This window comes from Parus major, chromosome 10, assembly GCF_001522545.3.
Source record: "Parus major isolate Abel chromosome 10, Parus_major1.1, whole genome shotgun sequence".
Lineage (NCBI taxonomy): Eukaryota > Metazoa > Chordata > Aves > Passeriformes > Paridae > Parus > Parus major.
Window position 1 is genome coordinate 1,260,858 of NC_031779.1, and position 24,538 is coordinate 1,285,395.

The 24,538-nt window shown below is 43.9% G+C and overlaps 1 protein-coding gene across 7 annotated transcripts in view; it reads left to right on the plus strand.

The window, feature by feature from the left end:
- Positions 1-24,538, plus strand: part of NEO1 (neogenin 1) — a 159,606-nt gene that overhangs the window by 50,377 nt on the left and 84,691 nt on the right. For all 7 annotated transcript variants that reach the window (XM_015638888.2, XM_015638889.2, XM_015638883.3 and 4 more), the window contains exons 3-4: positions 14,056-14,331; positions 17,839-17,992. In XM_015638888.2, coding sequence (XP_015494374.1) covers positions 14,056-14,331; positions 17,839-17,992 — 430 coding nt within the window. The remainder of the gene's footprint in view (positions 1-14,055; positions 14,332-17,838; positions 17,993-24,538) is intronic.

Consider the following 24,538-nt stretch of genomic DNA (forward strand, 5'->3'; position numbering starts at 1 on the left):
TCGAGTACCCTTTAGACTTGATAGGTGATAGCTTTATTTTGGGGGGTATGAAGCAGTGGGGAGTCAAGTTTGCAGGTGAAAATAAAGATTGTCTGGGGAAAATGATCTGTTCTGTCGCTTATTTCTCAGGGCTTGGTATTGTCAGTTTGTGTCTTGTAAACAGTAAAGCAGGAAGAGACTTGTAATTAATTACTGAGTAAGGGTGAGACTTCAAAAACCAACCAAAAGAAAAAAACCAAGGTAAACTAAGGCACTGTAACTAGAAAAAACGACTATGAAGCAATTTTCTTTTGTTTCTCTAATGATGTTTGCCAGCCTTTTTCAAACAGTTTTTTTTTCCCTTTGCTTAATAAATGTCTCAGGGTAATGAATTCTTCCTGACTGGTGCTCCTGCATCTCCCAGAGCTGCCGCTTCCATCGTTTGTGTACGGATGTTGTTCCCATTAACTTGCCTTGTAGCATTGTTGTGAAACATCAGCAATGTCAGAAACAGAAAAATTGGGGTTTTATGCCTTAAAAGAGTGACTTTGAGAATCTCTTAATGAGGAATAGATTTCCGAGCTTCTTGGCAATGAGGACAATAAAGGCAGTTCTCCCACACTTCTCTCCAGCAATTACCACCTCCTTGCATCGCTGCTGTCGGGATTAATTCTGCTGCTTTCCACATGAGAGCCTTCAGCCTCCTGCCTCTGCTCTCAGCCTGCTCTATATGATCATTAGGTGAGGTTAATGGGGTTAAAAATGAAGGTAAAGCCAAAATGTCTGCTGAATTTCCACTTCCATTTTCTCCTATCTAGGTAGAAGGTATTATTTCAATTGATATTTTCTAAAATGATGGAATCTTTAAGAGCCTTTTAGTACTTGAAAAAGAACCCAAGTACTTGGGGGAAAAAGAAAAAAAAGAAACCCAAGAGCCTACTTTTTAAAAAAAAAGCCCACAACAAACAACAATGCAGTTCTGGTGAGAACTTTTTTATTTTTTCCCAAACAATCTTAGCTAGAAAACAGAACAAATGCAGTCGAGCCCAAGACAGTAAGGGCCTTCCCCACACAACCAGTTGCCCCTTTGGCACATATTGACCTGACAGCTGTGTATTAAGATTATTGATTGACTCCATGCAATAAAAATGGTAGTTTTATTGAATAGAACTAGAGGAAATGCTGTTGACACATGTTGTGCATTGCCTTTTGCCATCCTGTGCCTTGGAAACCTGCCCCATCCTCTGGCTGCACTGCCACAGCAGAAGCTTTGGCAGACGTGGGTGTGTGAAAACCTATTTACCACCCCAGTCAAGTGCCAAGAATTGGGCAAGACCATGCTGAGTTTAATCCTCTTGTGTAGGGGGAAAGGCATTTTGGTTGCTGAAGGCTTTGGAAGAAGAGGTGGAATATTTAAATTCTGGTTTAGCCTATTGCTTTTCTTGTCCTCATTTGAATCTCTTAGTTTTAACAGTGGTTTTTAGTATTCCTTCCCACTCTCTTTGTTTTAATTGGCAGCTTTCAGGCTGTGGTGAGCGTGGGCATTGTTAGCATAGTAAGGGCTCCCCTTGGCCTCAAAATTCCAGTGGGAGGGAGCTAATTCCCCTCTTAATTGAGCAGTGGAATGTGGGGTTCCTCTGCTGTGTGTGAGTGTGGTGCTGCCAGGCACCTGATCTCTAAAAGGGAACATTATGAAGTGTAGGTTGCATGTTTTAACAGCTTCTTACTCATTAAATAGCTCTTGAAAATGACAAGTTCTGCTGAGTTGGGGAGTTCAGGGTGAGGAAATCCAGTTAAAACACATCGTGTTCCATCATGTGGATAATTCCAGGGCTGGAATTTTCAAAGTTGGAACTGCATGGCCAATGGATGATGCTGAGTGATCCACCTGCAGAAAGGTGGCCAAATTTGGATAAGTTTCTCGAGTTATTTTAAGGATTTTCTATATATTGTAGTTTGAGGAATCTGCAGCTGTTTTGTTGCCATGGGGTGACAGGGGTTTCTTTAGTGAACCACCCTATGAAAAACCCAACTCAAACCACGTGCTCGGAGTGCCTGGGCTGCTGGGTCAGGGATGGAAGGAATTGTGTCAGAGACAGTCTGGCTGGGCTTTGCATCCTCCTGTGTGCTGTGTGACCCTGCTCTGGGGTGCCCTGGCAGGGCAGGGGATCACAGCAGCTTCACTGGGCACGTGGCAATGAGCCTTCAAAGAACCTTTCCCCTGGGTGGTGATCCATGAGAGGACTTTGCTCTTTGGGTTTTGGAGGTGTGATGATCAAGAGGTTCTGTGGCAACTGAATCTCTTAAAGAAACTGATCTTTGCTGCCTTTAGATTTAAAAAAGATGGGGGATATGATAAAATATTTGATTGTGAAGAACACTTGAATTAGTCTGTAACATCAAATTCTGTGCACCTTGGTATTAAGTGTTTGCTATTCTACCAGGCTTGTAGTAGTAAAAATCCTTGATTTTTAGGAACTGCAAACAACAATAAATGTTAGTTTTCTATAATGAGCAGCAGTTTGGGGGGATATGAGTATCTCTTTCCCATTCAATGTGAGCCTTCAGTTTGGTTCCTTCAAGGAAATGAAGGTTGAGTTTGTCATCAGCAGTTTCTAAGGGCAGTGGAGGGAGAAGGTGGTCATGCAGTCCGTGTAATGTGTAGGATTTTCCCATTGTTATGATGGATTTGAAGTAGGGAAAGTCAGAGGAACTGCCTAATTTATGTAAAGCCACAACACTTTAATCAGTGCCTTGGTACAGTATGTTTTTTAATTGCCTTTTGAAATGCAAATCTGTCTTTGATACTTAAGTGCCAGTTAGATCTTAAGAAGGGTAGAGGGTTTAAAAAAGCTGCTGTAAAACATGGATTAAAAATAGATTTACAAAGTTTTGGAGATCTGTGTCTGTAATTCATCTTGGAAAAATAAATATGTATGTATTTTAATAAAAAATATAATGACACAAGCTGAAAATATTCCCAGGTCGATTTTTCCCCAGTCACTGGTTACTGTGGCTTGGTTAAAGCTTTTATTAAAAGAACAGATACATGAGGATCTAAAAATTGGGATGTGTGACACAGGCACTGAGTTTGATCATGCAGATTTATTTGCTCTGTAAATACATTTCAAGACTTCTCACTAAATTATTTGTTTCACCTCTTGTCATCTTCTTTCCCCAAGTGAACCCAGCTGTTCTTCTTTCTCTTCTTCCACTTATCCTTGCATTTGATAATTCTTGGCTTTGAGTTTTGTGTAATTTGTTTGGCTGTGATGAGGCAGCTGTGGCACTGCCTTGGTACAAACTTCAGGTGTGTCTGAGTTTCATGAATTCAAAAGCACTTGCTGATTCCTTCTGACTTGTTTTTTCTCACCTCAACTAAATAATCTCCTTGAATTATTATTTCTCATTTAAATACTCCTAGAAATTTAATTTTCAAGCCTTCATTTTGTAATTACTTTTTGAAAAAGTACAGACAAATCACTTCTGTTAAGGGTGTCACAAGAACCCTGCAGGGAGGAGGGACCTGCCCTCGCTTGGGTTTTGCTGCTGAGAGTTCCTCCAGACATCAGAGAGAGGGAATGGACTTTGCTTGGGAAACTGCTCCAGTTTTTAGCTGACCACATTGTCTTTTCAAGATTTATTTGCATCTTGTGTGTGTCGAGCTTGGGGCTTCCAAACTGATGACTGGGAGAGCTGTCCCTGGAATGCAAGGAGACTGGATGGGCTGTGCTGGTTCCTGAGGCTTGGAGGAGTTAATTGAGTTCTGAGCCAGGAGATTCCAGGGCCTAATTCTGCTTCTGGTACAGCTCATAGCACCAGCTCCAGATCTCCATGCTTTGCCTTTTCTCCATGGGCTAATAAAGGATTTCTCTACAATAAATTTCAAGTATTACTTTTTATAACGCACCAAGGTGCTGCAAATGAGGAGGGCAGGTAGGGATAAGGAATTCTGTATCCATTACAGACTCTGGATGATAGGCAGTGGGTGAAGATGTGGCTAAGAAATGATTATCCAGGCCATTTTCTGAGCACAGCCTGACAGGGATCAGGACCCTGGAGGGATGTGAGCTTACAGTTCAGGGAAGAGTTCTGCAAAGCCCAGCAGCAGAGTTGTGCTGTGTTTCCTTCTGGGGCATTAGAGGGCTTAGCTCTTGAATATCAATCACTTATTTCTATATAAATAATGGTGAATAGATAAGGATTTTTCTCAAACATTGATTTGAGATGAAATTTTCTTTGCTTTTTGCCATAAGTACAAGGAGAGGCACAGAAGTAGCCAGATTGTTTGGTTCTGTTTGCTCATGTCCTCTGAGAAGTTTGCCAAGCTCTAAAGATTACAGCTGAGCAGTGTTTTATTTCTCACTAGACTCTATGTGCCATCCCAAAGGGTGAGAGAAAAGCTCAGGACAAACTGTCCCAGCTCCGCAGAGATGGGGTTAAGTCAGAAATAACAGCACACTTTTACCAGGATTGCACATTTCCTTTAATAGCAAGGAGAAAAAAGGAATCTTGATCAGATCTTTGCGAATAAAGAACATTCTGTATCTTGGAATTGGAAAAAATCTCAGAGCAGAGATACTTCAGAGGAGGGTACTTAAGAGCACTTAGCCAGTAAGTGACATGGGTGATAAATTTTCCTTGCAGAAATACATTTTTCTATGAAAAAAGCATCAGTGTTTTTCATAAATTGGCTTAGATCAAAATGCATTTCTTCATGACAGTTAAATGGCAAAGGTGGTTTTAACACAAGTGCAGTTTGTACAGGTTCTGTCAGCTGTTACTGAAAGTGTGAGAGTTTAGACACTTAAGACAATAAATGTTCTGTTATTTGTCATTCTCAATTCTTGCAGCCCACATTTGTCTAGTTAAAGTGGCGAAGAAAATCTATGTGAGCCTTTGAACTGGTCTTCAGTTCTTGGACTGAAGGCAGAGGTCCAGTTTCAAAACTATTACATATTTTTAGTCTCAGATTGGGATTTAATACCAGAGCTTCTTGCCATGTCCAGGGCAGAGAAGGGCAGGACTTGCCTGCAGCAGGATTACCACTGGGGAAAGCCCAGAGCAGGGAATGTCACCTGCTTGTTTTGAAACTCTTCATTGACATCTAATGACCAAGTCAGAGTCCAGCTGAAGAGACTCTGAATTTGCTTGCTTAAAACTAGTTCCTGTTGAAAAACACAGTTTTTCTTAAGCTTTTGTATTTCAAGTTTATTTCACCTTATATCAAACCAAATCAGAGAGCTCATTGTGACTAATACTATCCCTGTCCTGAATTCTGTGGGTCAGTGAGCCAGTTAAAGCTTATTTGTGCTTGCTGGAGGGTGACAAATGCTCTGCTGAAGCTGGAGCAGAGGGGCACAGGGAGATGTGTGGCACTCGTGCCTGAGCTTCCTGCTTTAGTAATGATGTAATTGCACTGCTCAGAAAAAACCTCACGTTTTCTAGACCGAAATTCAAGTCCTGTGCAGTGCAAGTCTTGTAACTGGCAAAGGGAATATCCTTTGTGCATTTAGCTCATGGGCAAAGTTATGTTCATGTATTCTGAAGGAATAATAGAAACTTACTGTAAATCATAAGAAATGGGAGCTCTTCACAGCGTACGTTCCATCTTGACCTTTGCCTTTGAAAATATGGCAGGTGATCGAGTTAATCTGTGGAGAAACAGGAATTGTGTGGAGGGGAGCCAGGGTCCCTATCCCTGAAATCCCCTGGGCTGATGCTTGGCTGGGATTCTGGATGGTGAGACAGAGTGACTCAGTACTGATGGTGCTTCAACACCCCTAAACAAGAAACTTGGCTGAACTTTGCTTAGATTGGATTCTCATTTGTTAATATTTTGTCTCAGATCAGAGTTTTGCCTTTCTTCTCTGCATGTCAGCAGCAGCAGTCCCTGTGTAATTGTGTTTGACAAGTTTGTGTGGAGCTCGCTCGGAATCCCGAGCTGTCAGCAGAGCCATGGTTACATCTGCAGCCTGTGTTCCTCACTCCCTGCCCGTGCCCAGGTGGCATCAGTGAGAGATTTCAGCTTTATAAGTGAACAGTGAAGACTCTGTGTGCTGATATTGCTCAGGTTTCTGACTGACTGAATCCTGCTTTTTGATAAACGATAAGAACCTGTACTATTGCCCCAAGTGAAAGGTGACACGAAAAGCAGCGAGGGTTAAGAAGTATCAAGGGTATCTCTGATTAATGTGGTTTTTTTCTGTAACAGAGATTCAAATGAAGTGTAATGACCCTGAAAAGGAAACAGAATGGAGGAAAATTATTTTGAATAAGGAAAAATTAGGTTATGGTATTTGCTAAGGTTGATTTCAGTTGATTTCAAGGCTAGTTCTTGGTAACATTAAAAGCACAGGGTATGTCTCACCATTCACATAAATACACTGGAAATGAGGATGTTAAAAATTGTTAAAAACTCTCCAACCCCTGTCCATTTGCATGTATAAACCCCTATTTTGGGGGACATGAGGAAGTGTCTCTAGATAATTTACATGTTTCTGTAAAGGTGTTGCTCTTCCTTCTGTAACAGCTTCTGAAGTCAGCCCTGGCTTAAATGCACTGTCAATCTGCTCTTAAAACCAGAATAAAACTTTGGCAGAGAAAGGCTGTGTTGTGGAGAGAGCTGTGGAAATGGATTCCTGCTCCTCTGTGGCTCAGCTGCTGGAGGGGTCGGTGGTGTGCTGATACCACCTGAGCTGAGCTGAGCTTGTGTCGGATAATTCACGGTTATACAGCTTTCAGTGTTTGCCTTTATCCTGCCACGCACCCTTGTTGTCTCCAGACATCTATTGGAGCTGCATGTTTGTGTCTGTAAAAGTTCTTTGTGTTTGTCTGCTGTTCTGTCAGCCTTTAAGCACCCTGGTTTTTGGGCTTTTTTTTTTTTTTTTTGCTATTCACGCATCCCGAGGAGTTTGCAGTGAAATTGTTGGTTATTTCCTGTCTTTAAATGCCTGTTGTCAGGTACCAGCTGTCTTTGTCACTGTCTATAGAGTTGCCTGCAAAAGTTTTTCAGATCTTTCCTTTCTTCCAGTTTTGTGATAAATTTATCCTGACAGTCCTCTCTGTGCATTAATCTTCTTTGAATAGCTTGTTCACGTGAGCTTCCGTAATTGATAGCCTCGCCTGGAACTAAAATTATTTAACCTGTCAAGCTCCTTTCTTTCAACACAACCCTCGGATCTTATTCTGCTTTTGTTATGGCTCTCGATTTTGTTTGAGAAAGAGTAATTGTGAGCCTGTAGGGTTCTTATTTTTAGGCAGTCTATTGATGAAGACCTGAAGTTCCTTAAATGATGAGGCAATCTGTGTGCCTTATCTTTAGGGCCTCTCTTGAAATCCCACAGGGGTTTCATTGGCCTTGCTATTAGAATGATCTTCAACAGCAGCAAATAAATGACTCTGTGGTTTGCATGCCCTCAGTTCATTTTTTTCTAGCATTAGGATGTTGTTTTAGCTGTTTCTTGGTGTCTGTGGAGATCAGATTCATTGTGGCTGCTTCAACTTCTGCTGCTGTTGCTGGAGCTTTTGTGTTGCTTGGCCCTTGAGCTGCCAGTCCTGTCCCCAGTTCTCATGATACAATTTCACCTCCTCCATCAGCAGATCTGTTTTTTCTCTCTGTCTGTCATTCCTTGCAGCACTTCTTGAGCCTGACCATGTGCTGTGGGCTGGTGTCCCAACCTCTCTCCCACTGCTTTTCTTGTAGTTGTAGCTGTCACTAGTGACCTCTGTATTTTTGAAACTCTTCATTCAGTCATTTTGTTGCTCCCATTTAATTCCTGAAATAATTCATTGATCTCTTCTTGATACAACTGAACTAGAATTTGGATTTGTTTGTTTTGCCAGGTAGAGCATCATAATATGCTGGTGTGTTTTCCTTGTCCAGTCGCCCTCTAACATTTCTGGATGTGTAGTAGATGTAAGGGAGAAATTGTTCCCTGTGAGGATGGTGAGGCCCTGGCACAGGTTGCCCAGAGAAGCCATGGCTGCCCCTGGATCTCTGGAAGTGTCCAAGACCAGCATGGACAATATTTTGTGCAATATTTTGCAATTTCTTACTATGTTTTTTTGTGTACCTTCCCCACGTCATCATATAATTGAGCTTGAAGGGGGTCTTGCGACATCTGGAGTTCAGTTGTGTCTCAGAGCAGCTCTGAGGTGCCACCAGGCCACTCAGTGTGTCATTGTAGGTGACAGTACCTGTGTCTGTGTGTGTTACTGATGTGTCCAGTGCCATTTGCCTTTCTCCCTTCATTCTGGCTGAGGGACACTGGTTTAATCAGCACATACCATGTTGTCCGAGCTGTCACGGCTGTGTTTAACCAAGTCAGGATTCTGGTTATACACTGACATTTCTCATTTGTGTTCTGTATTCCATAGACTTCCCACTTCTGTTGAGCCAGCATGGACATTTGGTAGGTTTTCCTATCTCCATGTTACAGTCCTTGTAAAAATCCTTGTAAAAAAGCTGTCTCCTGCCTGGGTTTTGGTTGCATTCTCCCCTGTCTAGTTTGCCTAGAGCAAGTGGGGAGAATGATGTGATGCTTGGTGTTTGTGGGAAGGACTGGAAGCATCTGGCCTTATCCTAATTCAGGTGGTGCTGGACTTGTGTTCTGCAGGAGTGTTTATAATTACAAAGTCTGCTCCATGTGCCAGTGAGATCCATGAAATATGTCTCATTAGCAGGAGTGTATTTTAAGCCGTTTCACACCTCTGCCACTCCAACAAATGATGCTGAATAATGTTGGAGAGAAAGAGCTGTGATAATTTAATGAAGTGTCCACAGATGGCTGGACTTATTAATTTTTTAGCAGGGTTGGGGTGAGGAGCTGATGCACTTACAAAATAGGCGGCATCTCTGTGATCCGCTGCATCGCTGAGGGGTAGCAGATGTTGGAGCTGTCCTAACAATAGGGGATCATGTTCCCATTCTCCAGTACCTCCTTGTGGTGCTGAAATCTCCACACTTCCCAAGAGGCTCTTTGGGGAAAGGAGTCATAGTTATGCATTTGTCTTGAGTTCAAATTCGATCAGGCAGACAGGAATGGGGGAAAATTGAAGTCGCTGAAAATTGTGAGCAGTTTGTGGGATCATTCACAGATGAGTTGGATGGATTTCAGATTGAGAGTGGAAGTTGTAGGGTGGAATGTTTTGAGCTGGTGCTGCTGGAGTTAGTTTAGAGTTGGATAAGTTTAGTAGAAACTTGAATACAAGTAACTCTGGGCAGCAGTGGCTTTTCACAGATGGTATCCAGGAGGGAACAGGATGGAAAACCTGCCAGCTGCTCCTGTGCTTCACTTTTTCCATATTGCAGTAGGAATGGGGTAAAAAAACGGAAAATGTTTGATGTGCACATCGAGATGTCTCAAGAAGGCCTGAGACCAGCTTTGGGAAAATGTTAATTGCACAAACATGTGATGTGTGTGTGTTTAGAGCAGTTTAATGCTTGTACAAAGTGTTATCTTAAATTCCTGTCAGAGCAGTGGCAACAGAGGGGACACACGTGAGGAAAACACAGAGGCTTGTGAGCACTCATACAGTCCTGCCACAGGCAGGAGAAGGGGATTTCCTGCACAGCTTTCTCTTCCCTAGAGATGAGGAGATGGTTCTTTTTTTCTCACTTTCCTTTTGTGCTGTTGGTTTGGTGAGATGGGTCCCAAAGGGTTGGTAGGACTCTGTGGGCATTAAATGTGTGCGTGGCAGTGGCATCCACGTGAAGCAGAGCAGCATTGGCAGTGTGGCTGGCAGGCTGCAGAGCAGAGGCAGGTGTGACTCTGGAGTTACTGCACTCAGGTGAGTGAGTTATTTACTAATGGTTGATAATGAAGGTTTTTTTCCTTTCAGTCTCCTCAGAAATGATTGGCACTGGCTGTGGTTGCAGGGAGGCTGCTGAGCTAGATTGGCATCTGGCTCAGGGCAGTGAATTCCCTCATTCTGCAGACTCCAGGAGATGAAATACTGGCTCCATTGAGGGCAGGAGACTACAGCCAGAATTTTAACCATCTGTGTTTTCCAGGAGCATGGGAATTATTGCTCTTCTAGGCACATCTTTTTCAGAAATGGAGACAATGGGCCACAAATCTCAGTAACGCTGAGACTGGGAATGCTGATTGAATGCACCACATTTGCATTAATAGATTGTTCATTCACATTCTTACCATTGCTCTGAGTTTGGATAAGTGGAAGGGAGAGACAAAAGGGAAGGAGAAAAGAGGGACAGAGTTGACTTCCCCACCTTCTCTGCCATTTGCATTGTCCAAGCAGAAATGAGGGGTCTGGGATGCATCTAATCCCTGTTATATGCACATGAGTGCACTGTTGCTTATGTGTTCTCCTGCCTGCGTTTAGAGAACATTCCAAATGGAAAATCATCCTTCCTAAATTGAGTTTATTAACCTGCATTCTTGCTAGCTCAGTAGTATTTTCCTTTGGTGTCCTAAAATCAATACCTAATGTATGTGCACTGCCACAGAATGACTAATGTGTGTACAAACATGAAAAAATTGTCTTCAATGTCAGGAGCCCAAAGTGTCATTTATCATGACATTCATTTACCAAAAGATGGGGTGATGTCTTCAACTGATTGCCCTGCAACACATGGGTGAGGAGTGGGGGCTGCTTCCTCCATTAGGAGTGTATCTTCCATGCCTGGAAGTGTCCCAAGCCAGGTTGGACAGGGTTTGGAGCATCCTGGGACAGTGGAAGGTGTCCCCACATGTGGCAGGAGGTGGCACTGGATGGGCTTTAAGGTCCCTTCCAACCCAAACCATCCTGGCATTCTACTCATCCTTAGAACTTCTTGCTCAGCCTTCTTGATTCAAGTATTTGGGAAATACAAACCACTTAGAAGAAAGTGTCAACTTTAAAAAAGTTAACTTTAAAAGTGTTTGTAGCTTAGCTGGACTGAATTGGCTTACATGGTAATGACTTTAGAAATGATTATAGAAAGTTCAGGAAATGCTGACTTAGAAGTTGATAATGGATATTTTAAAGAGAGCTGCTCTGTAATGGAAAGGCTGGGAGATGAAAGGGTATTTTCTAGTGGCTCACTGCTGCAGGAGGTGTGCCAGCACTCTGGGACCTGCTCCTGGATTTATAAACAGATCTCCAAATTAATAGTAATTAAGGCCTGGATTTGGAGTGCTTTTTATTATGCATCATGATTGTTTTGTGGTTGTTTGTTGGCTAAAGCAAAGGGTCCTCCTCCACAATGGAGGCTTTTAAGCAGTGCAAATTGCCAATAATTGTAGAATAAGAGAAAATTACTCTTTAGGACAAAATTATAGGCTAGGTTGAAATGTATATTTTAAAACCACACAGGACTATTACGAAATACAGGTTTTAGTGGCATTTAAGATGACTTGGAAAATGAAATGTGATTTCATTTCTAGTGAGTAGTGAAATCATCTTGAATAAAGCTTATTTAACCTCAGTGGAGCACCTGCACACAACAGAAGGCACAAGGTCTGTCTTGTCCAGGAAATGAACAGTACTTGTAAGGGATTAAAATTAAAGCATATTTGAGCTGTATGTGAGAAATTGCAGGGCTGCAGGCCTCCAGGAACGTTCTCACTCGTGCCTGAAGTGGCCAGTGTGGGGCTGTGCCAGTGGGAACTGCTGGGAGCAAGGAGATGGCAACAGGTGAGGTGAAAACAGAAGTCACAGGTAGGGGTCACCTGGCTAAAGGAGGAGAGCCAGGGTTCCCTCCCGGGCTGGGGAGAGAATTGGCTTAGTATGCAGTGCTCTTAATAAATGAGAATATTAAGAGAGATAAGAATCAGAGGTAATTATGAACATTTAATGGGTTCTGTCAAGGAGATTTTCAGAAAGGACAGATGCCTCATGGACTGGAGTTCAGAGGCTCAGGGTTAACAGCCTCATCAGCTGTAAGAACAACTTATTTACCCACTGAATTAGTGAGTGTGGCAAAGGAGGAGACCTTGTTACCCTTGCTGTGGCTTCCATGGTCTCACAGGAAGAATTAAATAATGCTCCAGACTGACTAATGATGGAACTTCTGAGCACAGTGTGCTAAGTCAGGCAGGTGCAGAGATACCTTGGGGTTGTCCTTAGAGGGATGGGTGATTCAGGAGAGGAAAAGGAGAGGAAAAGGTTACTTGGCATCTAGGATTGATTGTGCAGAGCCACTGAGATGGATCTTTTGGGAAGATCTTTTCAATAGTCAGAGAAGCAGTTTTGTAATATTTCTGTGGATGTTTGTGATCTTAAATTACTCTCAGCACTGGGGTTTGCCTTTCTGCCAGGAGTGCTTGGGGGTCAGTTGGAGCAAGGGAGGTTTGAAGAGGGAGTTCTGCTTCATGAGGTAGAACAAGTTGTCCCAAGAGTTGTGCAGTCTCCACCCTTGGGGATTTTTGAGGTCAAATCCCCAAGTAACCAGCTCTGACCTTGTAGCTGACTCTGCTCTGGCTGGGTCCCTTCCTCCCATGCTGCATCTTTAGAGGTGGATAGGGTGTTAGGGGAATGAGAGAGAGAAGCTGAAGATCACACCTTCATTAAGAAGAAGGAAAGTTGAAAGAAAGAAGTTGAATTTTTTTTTTTTTGTTCCTGTGAATACCTTGGAGGGACTGATGGATAAATATCAAAGATGCAAAATAGTACCAAAACAAGGTCAAGATCAAAGGACTGCAAGTTGGTTAGAAGTACAGTGGGAGGGGAAACTAGAAAGTTTCTCGGAGGAATGAAGTTATGGAAGGAGTCCCCAGGTGGGACTCTGAGAGGGAAGAAAATACATAACAGTTGGAGATGAGCTGTACAGGGTTGTGGAAGGAACTTGGCAGGACAGAATCTCCTCTGCTAGGATCCAGTCTGGCTGTCCTGCAGGATTGGTCCTTCTACTGGTACATTCCCTGTGCATTTGTGATAGGTATTAAGTGAGACTTGTGAAAATAGAGGGTGAACTGTGGCAGATTTGATCATTTCCCTGTGCAGAATACTTAGGATGGGGTGTCTGTGGCTGGCTGCCCATCCAGCTGTGCCCTCACTCTGCTCCTCAGCAGGATGGAGAGGAAATAAGATTAAAGTTACTGAGTCAAGATGGGATCACTCCCAGCTACTGTAATGGCAGAACAACCTTGACTTGTGGAAAATTAATATAATTTCTTGACAACTAAAGTAATTTGAATGGTAAGAAAACAAAACCAAGCTAAAGCACCTCTCCCTGCCTGTTCCCCATTTTCCAGGTTCAACTCCCTGTCTTTGTTCCCAATTCTTCGGCCTCCTGCTCTACCCACATCTCTCCAGGGTGACACCCAGAGCTGCTCTTCCTCCTCTCCTTCCTCCTCTCCCTGTTCCTCTGACCTTCCCACTCCAGGGCTGTGCCTCACACTTCCATCCCTGCTGTCCTGTAGTTTTCCCTGTTTTGAATGCACTTCACGGATGTGCCCCCAGCTTCAGTGGCTGCCTCACCTGTGGCTCCATGGAACCAGCTCTAACTGTGTCCCCAGCCTCTTCCCACACCTGCCCCAAGCTGTGAAGCCCGTTAAGTGGGCTCTGGGTGTTTCTGGAGAGCATTTCTATAGAAAAGGTGATATGGTTTGTGCAGTGCTGCTGGGTCAGCTCTGTGGCCTGCCCTGGAGAAATTCTGGTCTCAGCCACACTGAGAACATTCATATGCAAATATTTATCTCCATAGTATTTATCTCAGTATTTACCTTGTGACACTGCACAGAGGCTTGTGGAGGTGGGGGTGGTAAGTGAAGGTGTTGTGTGGGCTGCATTGGAGAAGCTGTGGCTGCCCCATCCCTGGAGGTGTCCTAGGCTGGACAGGGTGTGGATCACCCTGGGGCAGTGGAAGGTGTCCCTGTCCATGGCAGGGGGTGGCACTGGATGAGCTTTAATGTCCCTTCCAAACCCAGTTCCAGGATTCTGTGATTGTTGTGTTTGACTGCCTTTACACCATCCATGTTTAGCATTGTCCTGTCAGCTGTTAAGGCTGTAAAAGAGTCGGAGAGCAACTTAACTTCAAAAACTACATTCTCGAGTCTTGACTTGGACCTCCGAGCTTCAGTGTCAGGATCAGAACATTTCAAATTCATCATTCTTTTGTTTTCCTTGCAGGACTGCCCAGGTTCACGAGCCAGCCGGAGCCCACGTCGGCGTACCGCGGCGGCAGCGCGGTGCTGGGCTGCGAGGTGACGCCGGAGCTGGTACCGCTGCTGCGCTGGGAGCGCGACCGCCAGGCGCTGGGCCTGGACCGGCGCGTGCTGCAGCTGCCCGGCGGGGCCCTGCTGCTCACCAACGCCTCGGACACCGACGCGGGGCTCTATCGCTGCGCCCTCGACGGCGCCGGCGCCCCCAAGTACAGCGACGAGGCCGAGCTCAAAATCCTGCCAGGTACTGAGCTGAGCCCGCGGCTCCGGGGCCTGAGCTCTTCAGGGGTGGACATGGACACGCTCACAGGCTGCCTGCCCGGATTTAATGATTCAGCTTTTGAGGCGTTTTGGGGGAAAAAAATTTAAAAGCCACCGGTAATACGCTTCCATTGGGATGTGATACAAAGGGGGAGCTGACTGTTCCTTTGAGTATAAATGTTTGGGGACTTGTACACTTGTTCAGGTTGAATCCCATGTTTCAAACCCTGTGTGGAAGCTTTGCAAAGAAGTTGGTGCTTAGTCTGTCGCTCTTGGGATGCTTAAGCTGAGGTGTTTTTAATTCTTCCCCTATTCAGGAAGTTCTCAGCACCACTGGGACCTTTGGGGCAGTCTGTGGCTCAGGGTCTTTGTCTACAGGCCCTGAGCTCTTCATAGGGGTTGGAAACAGGCTGGAAACACTCACAGTCTGCCTTCCCATATTTAATGGTTCAGCTTTTAATTTTGGGGCAAGACTTCTTTAAAAAAAACCTCAGTAATATACTTCCATTGTGACATGATACAAAGACTGTTTGTGTGAGTATAAAACTTGGGGAATTCCTAAGTTTCCCGTGTTGAATCCCGTGTTTCAAACCCTTTGGAAGCTTTGCAAAGATATTGGTGCTTAGTCCATCGCTCTTGGGATGCTTAAGATGAGGTGCTTTTAATTGCCCCATTATTGTGGAATTTCTGATTTTCTAAGTAGTGATACCTTTTGGAAGTCTCCAACCCTTAGAGGGAGTGACATTTTATTTTGGAAGGTTCAGTTTTGCCTGTTGTGCTGAAACACTGAGATAATTTTTGTTAGAACAGAAGTCCAGTGCTGATGTAAACTGTTGGCACATTCAGTGTGTTCTGTTCCCAGTGCCACCACCAGCTGTTCTAATGCAAAGGTTTGAAAAGTGACCAAAATAGGACAGGAATGTGGGTCATGCTTCCCCAAACTAGGGAAATGCAGGCTGTGTTTCATATGAGGGTCCTTAGTTGGTCCCAGAGCTGTCTCTTCTGGATTAGTCTCCATTTGGAATTCTCATTCAGTTGTTACTCTTGGAGAGCTGCTGGAGGGAGATGCTGAGTTTCCATCTCTGAAAGCTCTCAGGGTTAGGCTGGATGTCGTGGTTGGCCTGACCTGGTGTGGGCACCTCCAGGGGTCCCTTTCCAGGAATAGTTGTGTTTCTTGTGACTATGGCCCTTCTCTCTTCAAAATGCTAAATTTTTCTGTAAATTCCCCAATTTTTACAATTATAGCTCTCTTTTGAAACTGGGGTGTTGGAAATGAATCATGCTAGAAGTAGGACTGTTCTGTTCAGTTGTAATTTAGCCTTTCCAAAGCCATGTCTCTTCTCCAACTAGGGATACAGGGTTTGAAGAAAAGCACTTCTGGAAAAGATGCTTGGTTGAATTCCTGTAGCTTGGATTGCCGTCGTGTTTCTTCAGCCCTCATGCTGAGGATTTTGCTGATTTTTTTGGAAACTGAAGCTTTCTTGAAAACTTCCATAATACACTGATCTTTTGAATTCTTTTGGCTCCAGCTATAGTTTCCTTGCTTTTGTAATGCTTTGCTGAAAGTGATGAAATAGAGCTGTGTTAGGGAATTTAAATCATGCTGTTTCTTTGCTCCATCATGAATCCAAAAGTATCGATAGCGAAGTTTGGTAAAATCCCTCCCAGCAGGCTTTTTTTAGAAAGTGGGATTAAGCTGTTTGAAGGGAAAGCACCCTTAGTCTTGAGTGGCCCCATAATTGATTGTTTGGCCTGAGAAGTATTTGAAAGAAGGATTTGAATTAATCTGTTCTTTATTCAGTTTATTCCCCTTTTAAATGGTTATCTGATGTGTGGCTGACAGTGAACCCACCACTGCTTCCCAGGCTTTGAAACACACCCAGCACACCACTGCATCCTGGGGATTTGCATCCATAGACAGCATTCTGCTGCTTCAACATTCTGCTTTGTCTGCTTCCAGGCTGCCACTGAGCAGGAAGATGCATTTCTGAGCTCTGCCACTTCACAGGGGGTGCTTTCAAACATAGCACTGCAAGGGAAAAATGTCGCTTAATTTTGGGATCCAGTTTCTATTTACCAGTGAGCTGAGCTCCCTTCTGGGCGCTTGGAGCAGCTGGAGTCGTGTCTCCAGGGAATCATCCTGGCTCCTCGCTGTGTAAGGATGGCTGCCTGGAGATGTTGGATCCCTGCTCTGCAGCCTGGCTGGCTCCACGTGCTGCTCCAGGTCCCTGTCACTTCTTGATTCCCCACGCACAGCAGGGCAGGCAGAGCAGTTCCTGCCAGGAACGTGGGCAGAGCCTCAGGGATGGGGCTGGCTCATCCAGGACTGCTCAGAGCTTGGCTGCCTCTGCCTGCGCCAACTCCCACGTGGGATTTCCACCTGTTCTGCTTCCCCCAAGTGTCCTGGCACCTCCTCCTGTTGTGCTTTGGAGCTCGTGTGTGCCCTGAGCTCAGTGCTGTGAACACTCAGTATTATTTTTAGTGTTTTGAGCTGAAGAACACCAAAACAACAACTTCCTGAAATCCCTGCGAGTATCACCTCGGGCCCACGTGAGAGAGAAGCCAGATACGTGTGTGATGAGACACCAAATGTGCTTCATTCAGGGAGCAGGAGTAGAGTAGGTACAGAACACTCTGTCCCCATTTTAGGTGGCCAGAAATAGTTTGAGGCCTTATCCAGTTGTGGAGCTTTGCTGCCATAACACCTCCAAGCACCCCTGAGTGCTGGCAGTGCAGGAATTAGGGCAGGGTGAGCAGGGGTTACCCAGCCCAAAGTGCAGCTGCTCTGTAGAACTCATTTCCTCTGGGAACGGTGCAGGGCACAGACAGAGGGTGCACGCTGTAGTAGGGGCTGAATAAACATGCACTTGGTTTGTGCTGCTTCTTAAGGGTGGGAAGAAAAAGGAACAAACCACTCTCCAGCTTAATCCAATGCAAAACTCCTTCAGAGATTCCCTGTTTTCATAAGGATGGAATACCGTGGTGGGGCATTTTTGTCTTGTGCTCCTTCAGCATGCATGTTCCTTGGTTGTTGTATTTTACTTGGGGTCAGTCACTGCTGCAACAATTTAATTTTCCAGTGTGTAAAAGCACTTCCTCAGGCAGCTCCCTGATGAAGCCCAAGGCTTGCTGGACAAACTCAAAACCTGTTCTTGTCTTTCCTAAATCTCTGCTACTTGGTGGAAGTTCCTATTTCAGGGCTGTAGTTTTGAGTTGGGATCGTTTCCCAGGGAGTTGGAAGAGTGAGAATCCCAAAAGTGGGGACTTTGCATGTCTGGAGGAAATGGTAGCAAGGCTGGGAGAGGCTCTGACAGAGGCTGTGGGTGAGGTGGGGATGGAATCCTCCGGAGGGGCAGGAAAGGAATTAGGGGTTTCATCTGTGATCTTCTTTTGCTGGCTGGGTTTTGGTTCAGGGGGTTTTTGGTGGTTTTTAACATGCCCATTTTCTGATTTTGCACTTGGTGCCAGCTGTGTCCTGTCCTGTTTGCAGATGCAGAGGAGCCGCAGAGCCTGGTGCTGCTGAAGCCACCCTCGTCCCTGACGCGGCTGCCGGGGCAGAGCGCGCTGTTCCCCTGCGTCACCGCGGGCTTCCCACCACCCCTTGTCAGGTGGACAAGGAACGACGAAGAGCTTCCCACAGATGGGTGAGTAATGGCTGACAGCCCTGTCTCTGTGTGATGGCAGGAATCCAGCTGGAGTCAGGATTTGGGATTAGTGCACACCTTCCTTCGGGCTTGAAACCCCGAGAGCAGAAGCTGATCCCAAACACTGGAGGAGCTTCAAGGCACAGTGCTGGGATAAGGGAGTGAGTTCAGGAGACTTTGGAGCAGCCTCAGGGTACTTTTTTGCAGCCATTTGAAGCCAAGAAATCTTGCCTGAAGCCTGCAGGTTATTAAGAGTAGGTTACTTTTTGACTGGCACTGGAGTAGAAGTAGCAATTAAGGGAATAAGGACTCTGCAGGGAAAGGAGGATGACTTGGGGTATTCTGAGTGTGAAGCCCTGTGCTCGTTCTGTCTGCAGTGGAAATGTCCACTCTGTGTCAGAATGTCCCACAGGAATTGAAGAATAAGTGTTTAAAGCAAAATGACACATTTTCTCATTACAATAGAATATTAAAACGATAGGCATGATGGCAGAAAAACCAGTGAGCTTTCAGAGATGTGTCTAGTGAGAACTTATACCTTGTCATTGCTGGTGTATGAATACAGTTAGAATAATGTGGTAGAAAATCTATAGAAAAAAAGCAGAACAAATCTTACCAAGCTCATTTTTGTCGATGTAATGAACGTACTTCCGAGAACCAGGGTTGCAAACAGGTATTTGAATGTTTTCCATGTCCCTCAAAGTCAGCAGTGGGATTAATGGGGAGCCAAGTTAATCATGGAACAAGGAGAGGTAAATTGCAGTGTGGCTGACACAGAAAGCAGCCAGAACAATGCTCAAGTCTCTGCAGCACCAGGGATATAATATATCTCTTTTTTGGCAACTCTTAAATTAAAAGAATCCAAGGGCTGGTAATTTGAGCTGTCTTTGATGGGAGGCTGCTGTGGGAAATGACAAACAGCCCCTGAGAGATGGTGCTGTGTCAGTGTGAAGGCACATGATTTAAATTCAGGGGTTTTTATAAATGTAAGAACTCACTCTACGAAAACTGGTACAGACTCATTAGAGCAGCACAATCAAATTGGATGAAATGGCAGAATAAATGTGCCTGGTAAGATCTGAATTTGTTTCTCATGTATGTAAAGTGATGTCATATCATGTCTTCAGGAAGTTTTGCTGCCCCATCCTTCTTTAGGTTGTGGCACATTCAGGGCACAGCGAGGTTAAAGCTCTCCTTTTATTTTCTTGAGTTTTGAGACATAAAGTCCAGATTTTCCCATCACTGAATACGGTGCTGTTGATTCCCTTTGGAATTTGCTTCCCTCATTCCGTGAGGTTACCATGATAACTTAGGGCTTCACAGGTATTTTCTTATTCTCATAATTCAGAATGAGAAATTGTTCCAGAGGGCTGGAGCATAACATTAGTAAATACACTTGATCTTCAAATGTACACACAATTTGAACCAAGTCTAACCTGATTTTTCAGAATATTTAGCATTAGTTTTTAGTGTTTTGGCCCTTTGTTACAAGAACAGGTTCTAGTTGACTCTTCTTGCAACACTTAGCTCTCCTTTTCCTAAAGTGAAATGTGTGCTCATTGTAGGCTTGAGTTTTAAGGTGGGTAAAGGTAGAAATTTGATCTTTTTTCCCTCTGTGGGGTAAACATCTTTCATTGTTTCTTCAAGTGATCAGACTGAGCCCAAGCTCCCATGTCTGCTGCTTGTGACTGTGGCTGAGCAGGGCAGAGATTCAAAGAGCAGAGAACAGAAGCCTCTTAAACTCCATTTACCCTCCAGCTATTGTGTTATTGGTGTGAATAGAATAACTGGAAAATCTCCAGAAATTAAGATTCTTTGTTGGAGAAAAGCCTGCAGTTACTGTTGCTAAATAGCTACCTTAGCTTGTTATGCATGGTCTGTTAATGTAATTACAAATTAAATCACATTTAATTTGTATTAAAATCCCCTTTTGATATAAAAGTACGACTTTCTTAGCGTGGCTTTTCTTTATCCCAAGAAAAAACATGATTCTTTTCATCTGGGCAGGTTTTAATGTCCCTTCTGCCTGGGAAAAGCTCTGAAATCCCAGGTTTGTTTATGCACACCCCCACCCCAAACATTAGCATACATATATGTAGGTATAGCCATGTATATTGGAACATTTCTCCCTGTGTGTCTGGGCTTAGGAAACAAAACTCAGACAGCATGGGCAGGCTATCCCTAATTCTGACCCCTTAAAGGGTTTTACACAAAACCTTATTTTTACTTTTGTTGTAACTGTGCTAATTAATTAATACAAAATAGAATGTTTGCCTTTCAAGTTGTATTCCTATGGAGAATTTGGATAGGAGCCTGTATTTATAGGAAAATAGATTAATTTTAAGGATAGGGAGGGGTGGGTATTGGTATTAAATATTTGTTATAAGATCTGGAGAAAAGGGAAGGCAATTAAATTTGATGGATTATTTGTTGAAAACTGCAATAAGATTTATGTTAATGGATAAATATGAGTAAACTTGAGTGATGGCAGCCTTGGCAGTTGTTCAGACAGCCTGTAATGCAATATATTGTGAAATTAGTTGCTGTGATAAAATATTTTCCAAATTAATTAGAGTGTGAGAGAAGGAAGCTTTGGGTGTAGGGTGAGAAACGGAAGTTAACTCAGTGCTCCAAGTTTGCATTGGAACAAGGCTCTTAGAACTCCAAGGAATCCCTCAGAATTCACTAACTTGAGGATTTTTTAAGAAATCTGATGGAGAGATTGCTGACTTCTTGGTTCTCCGTATGGAATGCCACAAAAGTCTAAGAAGCTTTCCCTTGAGCTGGTTCACTGATCCAGCTCGTAATCTTCATATTTCATAGTTTTCCCTGTCTTTCACTGTCTGTAAAGAAAGGAGAAGACTAAACCCTGCTCTAGGTTGAGATGTAGCTCCAGTTTAGAGCTCCAGAATCCAAGGGAAGGCTCCAGCCTCGTGTGTGCTCCGTGGTGGAAGGTGGGCACCTGGTTGGTCTTTACCATTGGCACATGGACAGAGTGATCCATGGGCTCAGCACTGGGAATATCCTCCTGCTTTTCCAGCTGGGTTGGCTCCATGGGCTCCAAGGCAGTAGTGTCTGTGCCAGGAATGTGGGGAATGCTGAGGGAAATGGAAGCAAGCAGGGAAGGCACTGAAGTGTGAGGTTATTGGAACAAATCTTAGGCCCTTGATAGAAAACTTGCTGAAGTAAAATCTGCTGTAGTGTCAACATTGTCTGGTACAAAGGGTTAGAAAGGAGGTGTTATATTCAGGCTGAGTAGCTCTTCAGCTTGGAGCCAACTTGGAGCCTTTGTTACCTGGTGAATATTTTTTATTTCAGTCTCTAGTCTGGCTGAGGATCCTGCTGTGTGCAGGGTCTGTCCTTCAGCAAGTGCAGGAGGCATTTGTGCTTTTGACAATTCCTACCTTGGAAAGGGAAGTCCCAGGTGGCTGCCCAGGTGGATTTGTCCCCAGAGCTTGGGACACAGGCACAGAGAAATGTCTGGAAGCTGATCTGCTCTGAAAACTTGGAGTTTTCCAACAGCATAGATTGTGTATCTTCATTTACACTGGGATGTGTCTGTGGGAGAGGGAACAAATGGCACAGGTTCTGAAGAAGCTGCACTAGATGAGATGGTTCATCTGAAACAAAACCATTGAAAGGACCTGAGCAATAACATTATAATGTCTGTAAAGTCCAGCAAGCTGTGCAGCAGGTTTGTGCTGTTCAGTTTAGCAAAATTTCATGTAATTGAGAAACTCCTGCAGAAACATGGTTGTACAGGTAACGCTTTCCTACAGTGAGGGGATTAGAGCTGAAGGCACTTGTGCCACGTTCATTTCTGCTGGCTGTGCTCACATGAAATCTGTGATTGTATGATCACATCCACATCCCTAATGCTTCCCACAAAGGTGTGATATTCCCATTATTACATGTATCTGCTTGCAGAAGTCTGAGTGATTGGTACCAAGTGAATTACACTTGCCCGGCTCAGGAAAGGTTAAGTGTGGCAGAGTAATTATGGAGATTTTTCTGGTAGTAGATCCCACAAAATAATCTAATTTACTGTCTAATTTTATCTGCTGTACTTACTGAGACAGCAAATAGATTATAAAATGTTTGGGGAATAGTAATTTAAAAGAGGGAAGAAAAGCCCAAACCTCAAGGTATAACTGACAGTTTGACTACAGTAAATTAATAAAGGCTCACTATATTTTGTGATAATGAAACACAAAGAGCCTGTGAGTGAGGCATCCGGAGCAGCTCAGTAATTGTACGTTATGGGGGTGCAAGTGAGGGCTGTATAGAATGCATATAAAAGGCTGGAATTTGATTTGCCTCTTCTCTGACATCTGAGTGATCAATCTTTGTTTTTTTTAATGACACTTGAAATTACGTTATCACTTTTATATTAAGCTGATTCTTTGTCTCCGGTGTCTGAAATCCAATTGCTTCACTCTTTTGTGAAAATGCTTCATTGTCCTTACAAAATTAAGATGTTTTGCTTTATTACAAAAGCAGCTTTCCTTTAAGCCCAGGATTTTTCCACAGCTGATTCATACAGAGGGAATCACCAAGGAGTCTGGCAGATTAATTGTTTTCTTCCATTAAACTTCCACTGAATCACCTATTGGGAAATTGAACTCAACTCTGGGTTTTCTGGAGGAAAATAATCAAAGGGAATAAAAACATGGCACATATTGAGATGGCTGAACAGGAGAATTCCCATAAATATTCCAATGCTACAAGTAGTTTGTGAGATCCCCTAGGACATGGTAAAGTGACACCTAGGAATAGTTTTTAATAGTTTCATAGTAGCAGCTGCTGTCAGTAACTTTTGCAGAGGCTGGCAGTGGGAATGAGCATCCTAAGGCACGTGTTGCTTTTAAGAGGGTAACAATGGATATCTTGGAAGAGGCATTAATGTCCTTCAAATGCCATGGACATGCTGCTGGCCTTTGATCATTCCTTCAGGATGTGACAGTGGCACAGCTCCTTCCCTGCTCCATGTCCCGCTGTCCCTGGCAGATCCATCTCCCTGCTTTCATCCCAGCCCTCAGCACATTCCCAGCTGCAAGAACAAAAAGTCAAAGCAGCTCCTTTACATAATAAAAGAAGGTAGAAAATTTCTTGTATGGATGTGTCAAGGTCCAGGCTTGTCTTACTCGGGTGACGTGCCATTCCCACACAAGCCTGGCACATTTTTCCCAGCCTTTGGGAAGCTCTTCATAGGATTTTTCAAACTCATATCTTCAGTTCCCTGCACTTCCCTTCCAGGGCAGCCTCTCTGTAGTCCTGGTTTTTCTCATGGGAACAGTATGGTTTTCCTCACAGAGCACATCTCTTCAGATGCTTTTAACAGTTAACGCTGGTTATGGTTTTGTTTGCTCTGCTTTTAAATGAATTAACCAGAAATTTGATCAGCAGTTACAGTAGGGTCATAAATCAACATTTATCTGATAAATAATAGTGAGATGAGGCAAAAATCTGTGTCCCAGCAATTTACCTGTCCAAGCAGGTCAGGATTGGTCCTACTGATGTAATTTGAGGAAAATTTCAATTGGAGAAAGCACTGAGGTTGATTTTTGTTCATTGGCAATTCTAAATAGAGACTAAAAAAGGCAATTGCTGTAATATTCATATATTGACAGGATTCAGTCCCTTCCTGCCAACAAGCCACATGAGAGTGCTAGGCAGGAATCCACCAGGTTCCCTTCCTTTTCCCCAGACTCTTCCTTTACCAGCTCCATAAGATCTGGTGTCTCTGGGTCAGTCAGCTTCCAGGCACAGCTTGTCCTGGCTTGGGGTTCTTGCATCTTACTGGAAAGTTTATTTGTTATTTTAAGTGGAAACTTGGAGTGTTGAAGGAACTTGGAAGAGTTGTGTACAGCTTAGTATCAGGTGAAGGGCAGTGATGGCTGCAGTGGGAGGAGGATGTGGCTGGAGGCTGAGGGTGCTGCACTGAGCATGAAGGGCCACCTTTATCTCCCCATTCAGCAGCAAAAGCAGATGGATTATAAGGGCTGGGGTAGAAACCCTTCCCTGCCCTTTGCAAGTCAGAGGGGGAGGTTCTGTACAGAGCCTTTGTCACCTGATCAATCTGTATTTTGAATTTCTTTTAACATGTTAATCTTATTCTGAAGTATATCATCTCTGAGGGATGGCTTACCTTTTCTTTTCACAGAAATCCCATTCCTCTGCATTGTACACTGTGCATTGCTGTCCTTGTGTTGTAAAGGCACAGTCTCTTCTGTTGTACTTCCCTCAGCTTTCCAAGCAGTCAGTCATTCCAGCTGGGTCTGCAAAATGCCTTCTTTTAAATTATGTGATTACAATACCTCATTTTTCTTCAGTTCTGGCTGCTCTTGACTGAATACCTTGGATCACATTTAATTAAGAACAAGTGAAGCTGCAAGTGCAAAAAGATGAGCTTCCCTTGTGGAATTGATTGGGTTGAACTTAATTTTCAGTGTGAGATGTGATGGTGTAATTATAACTCCTCTGTGTCCCACACAGGGGTGGTGTCTGTGGCATTGACCATGTCCCTGTGTGTGCAGGGATCTGGGA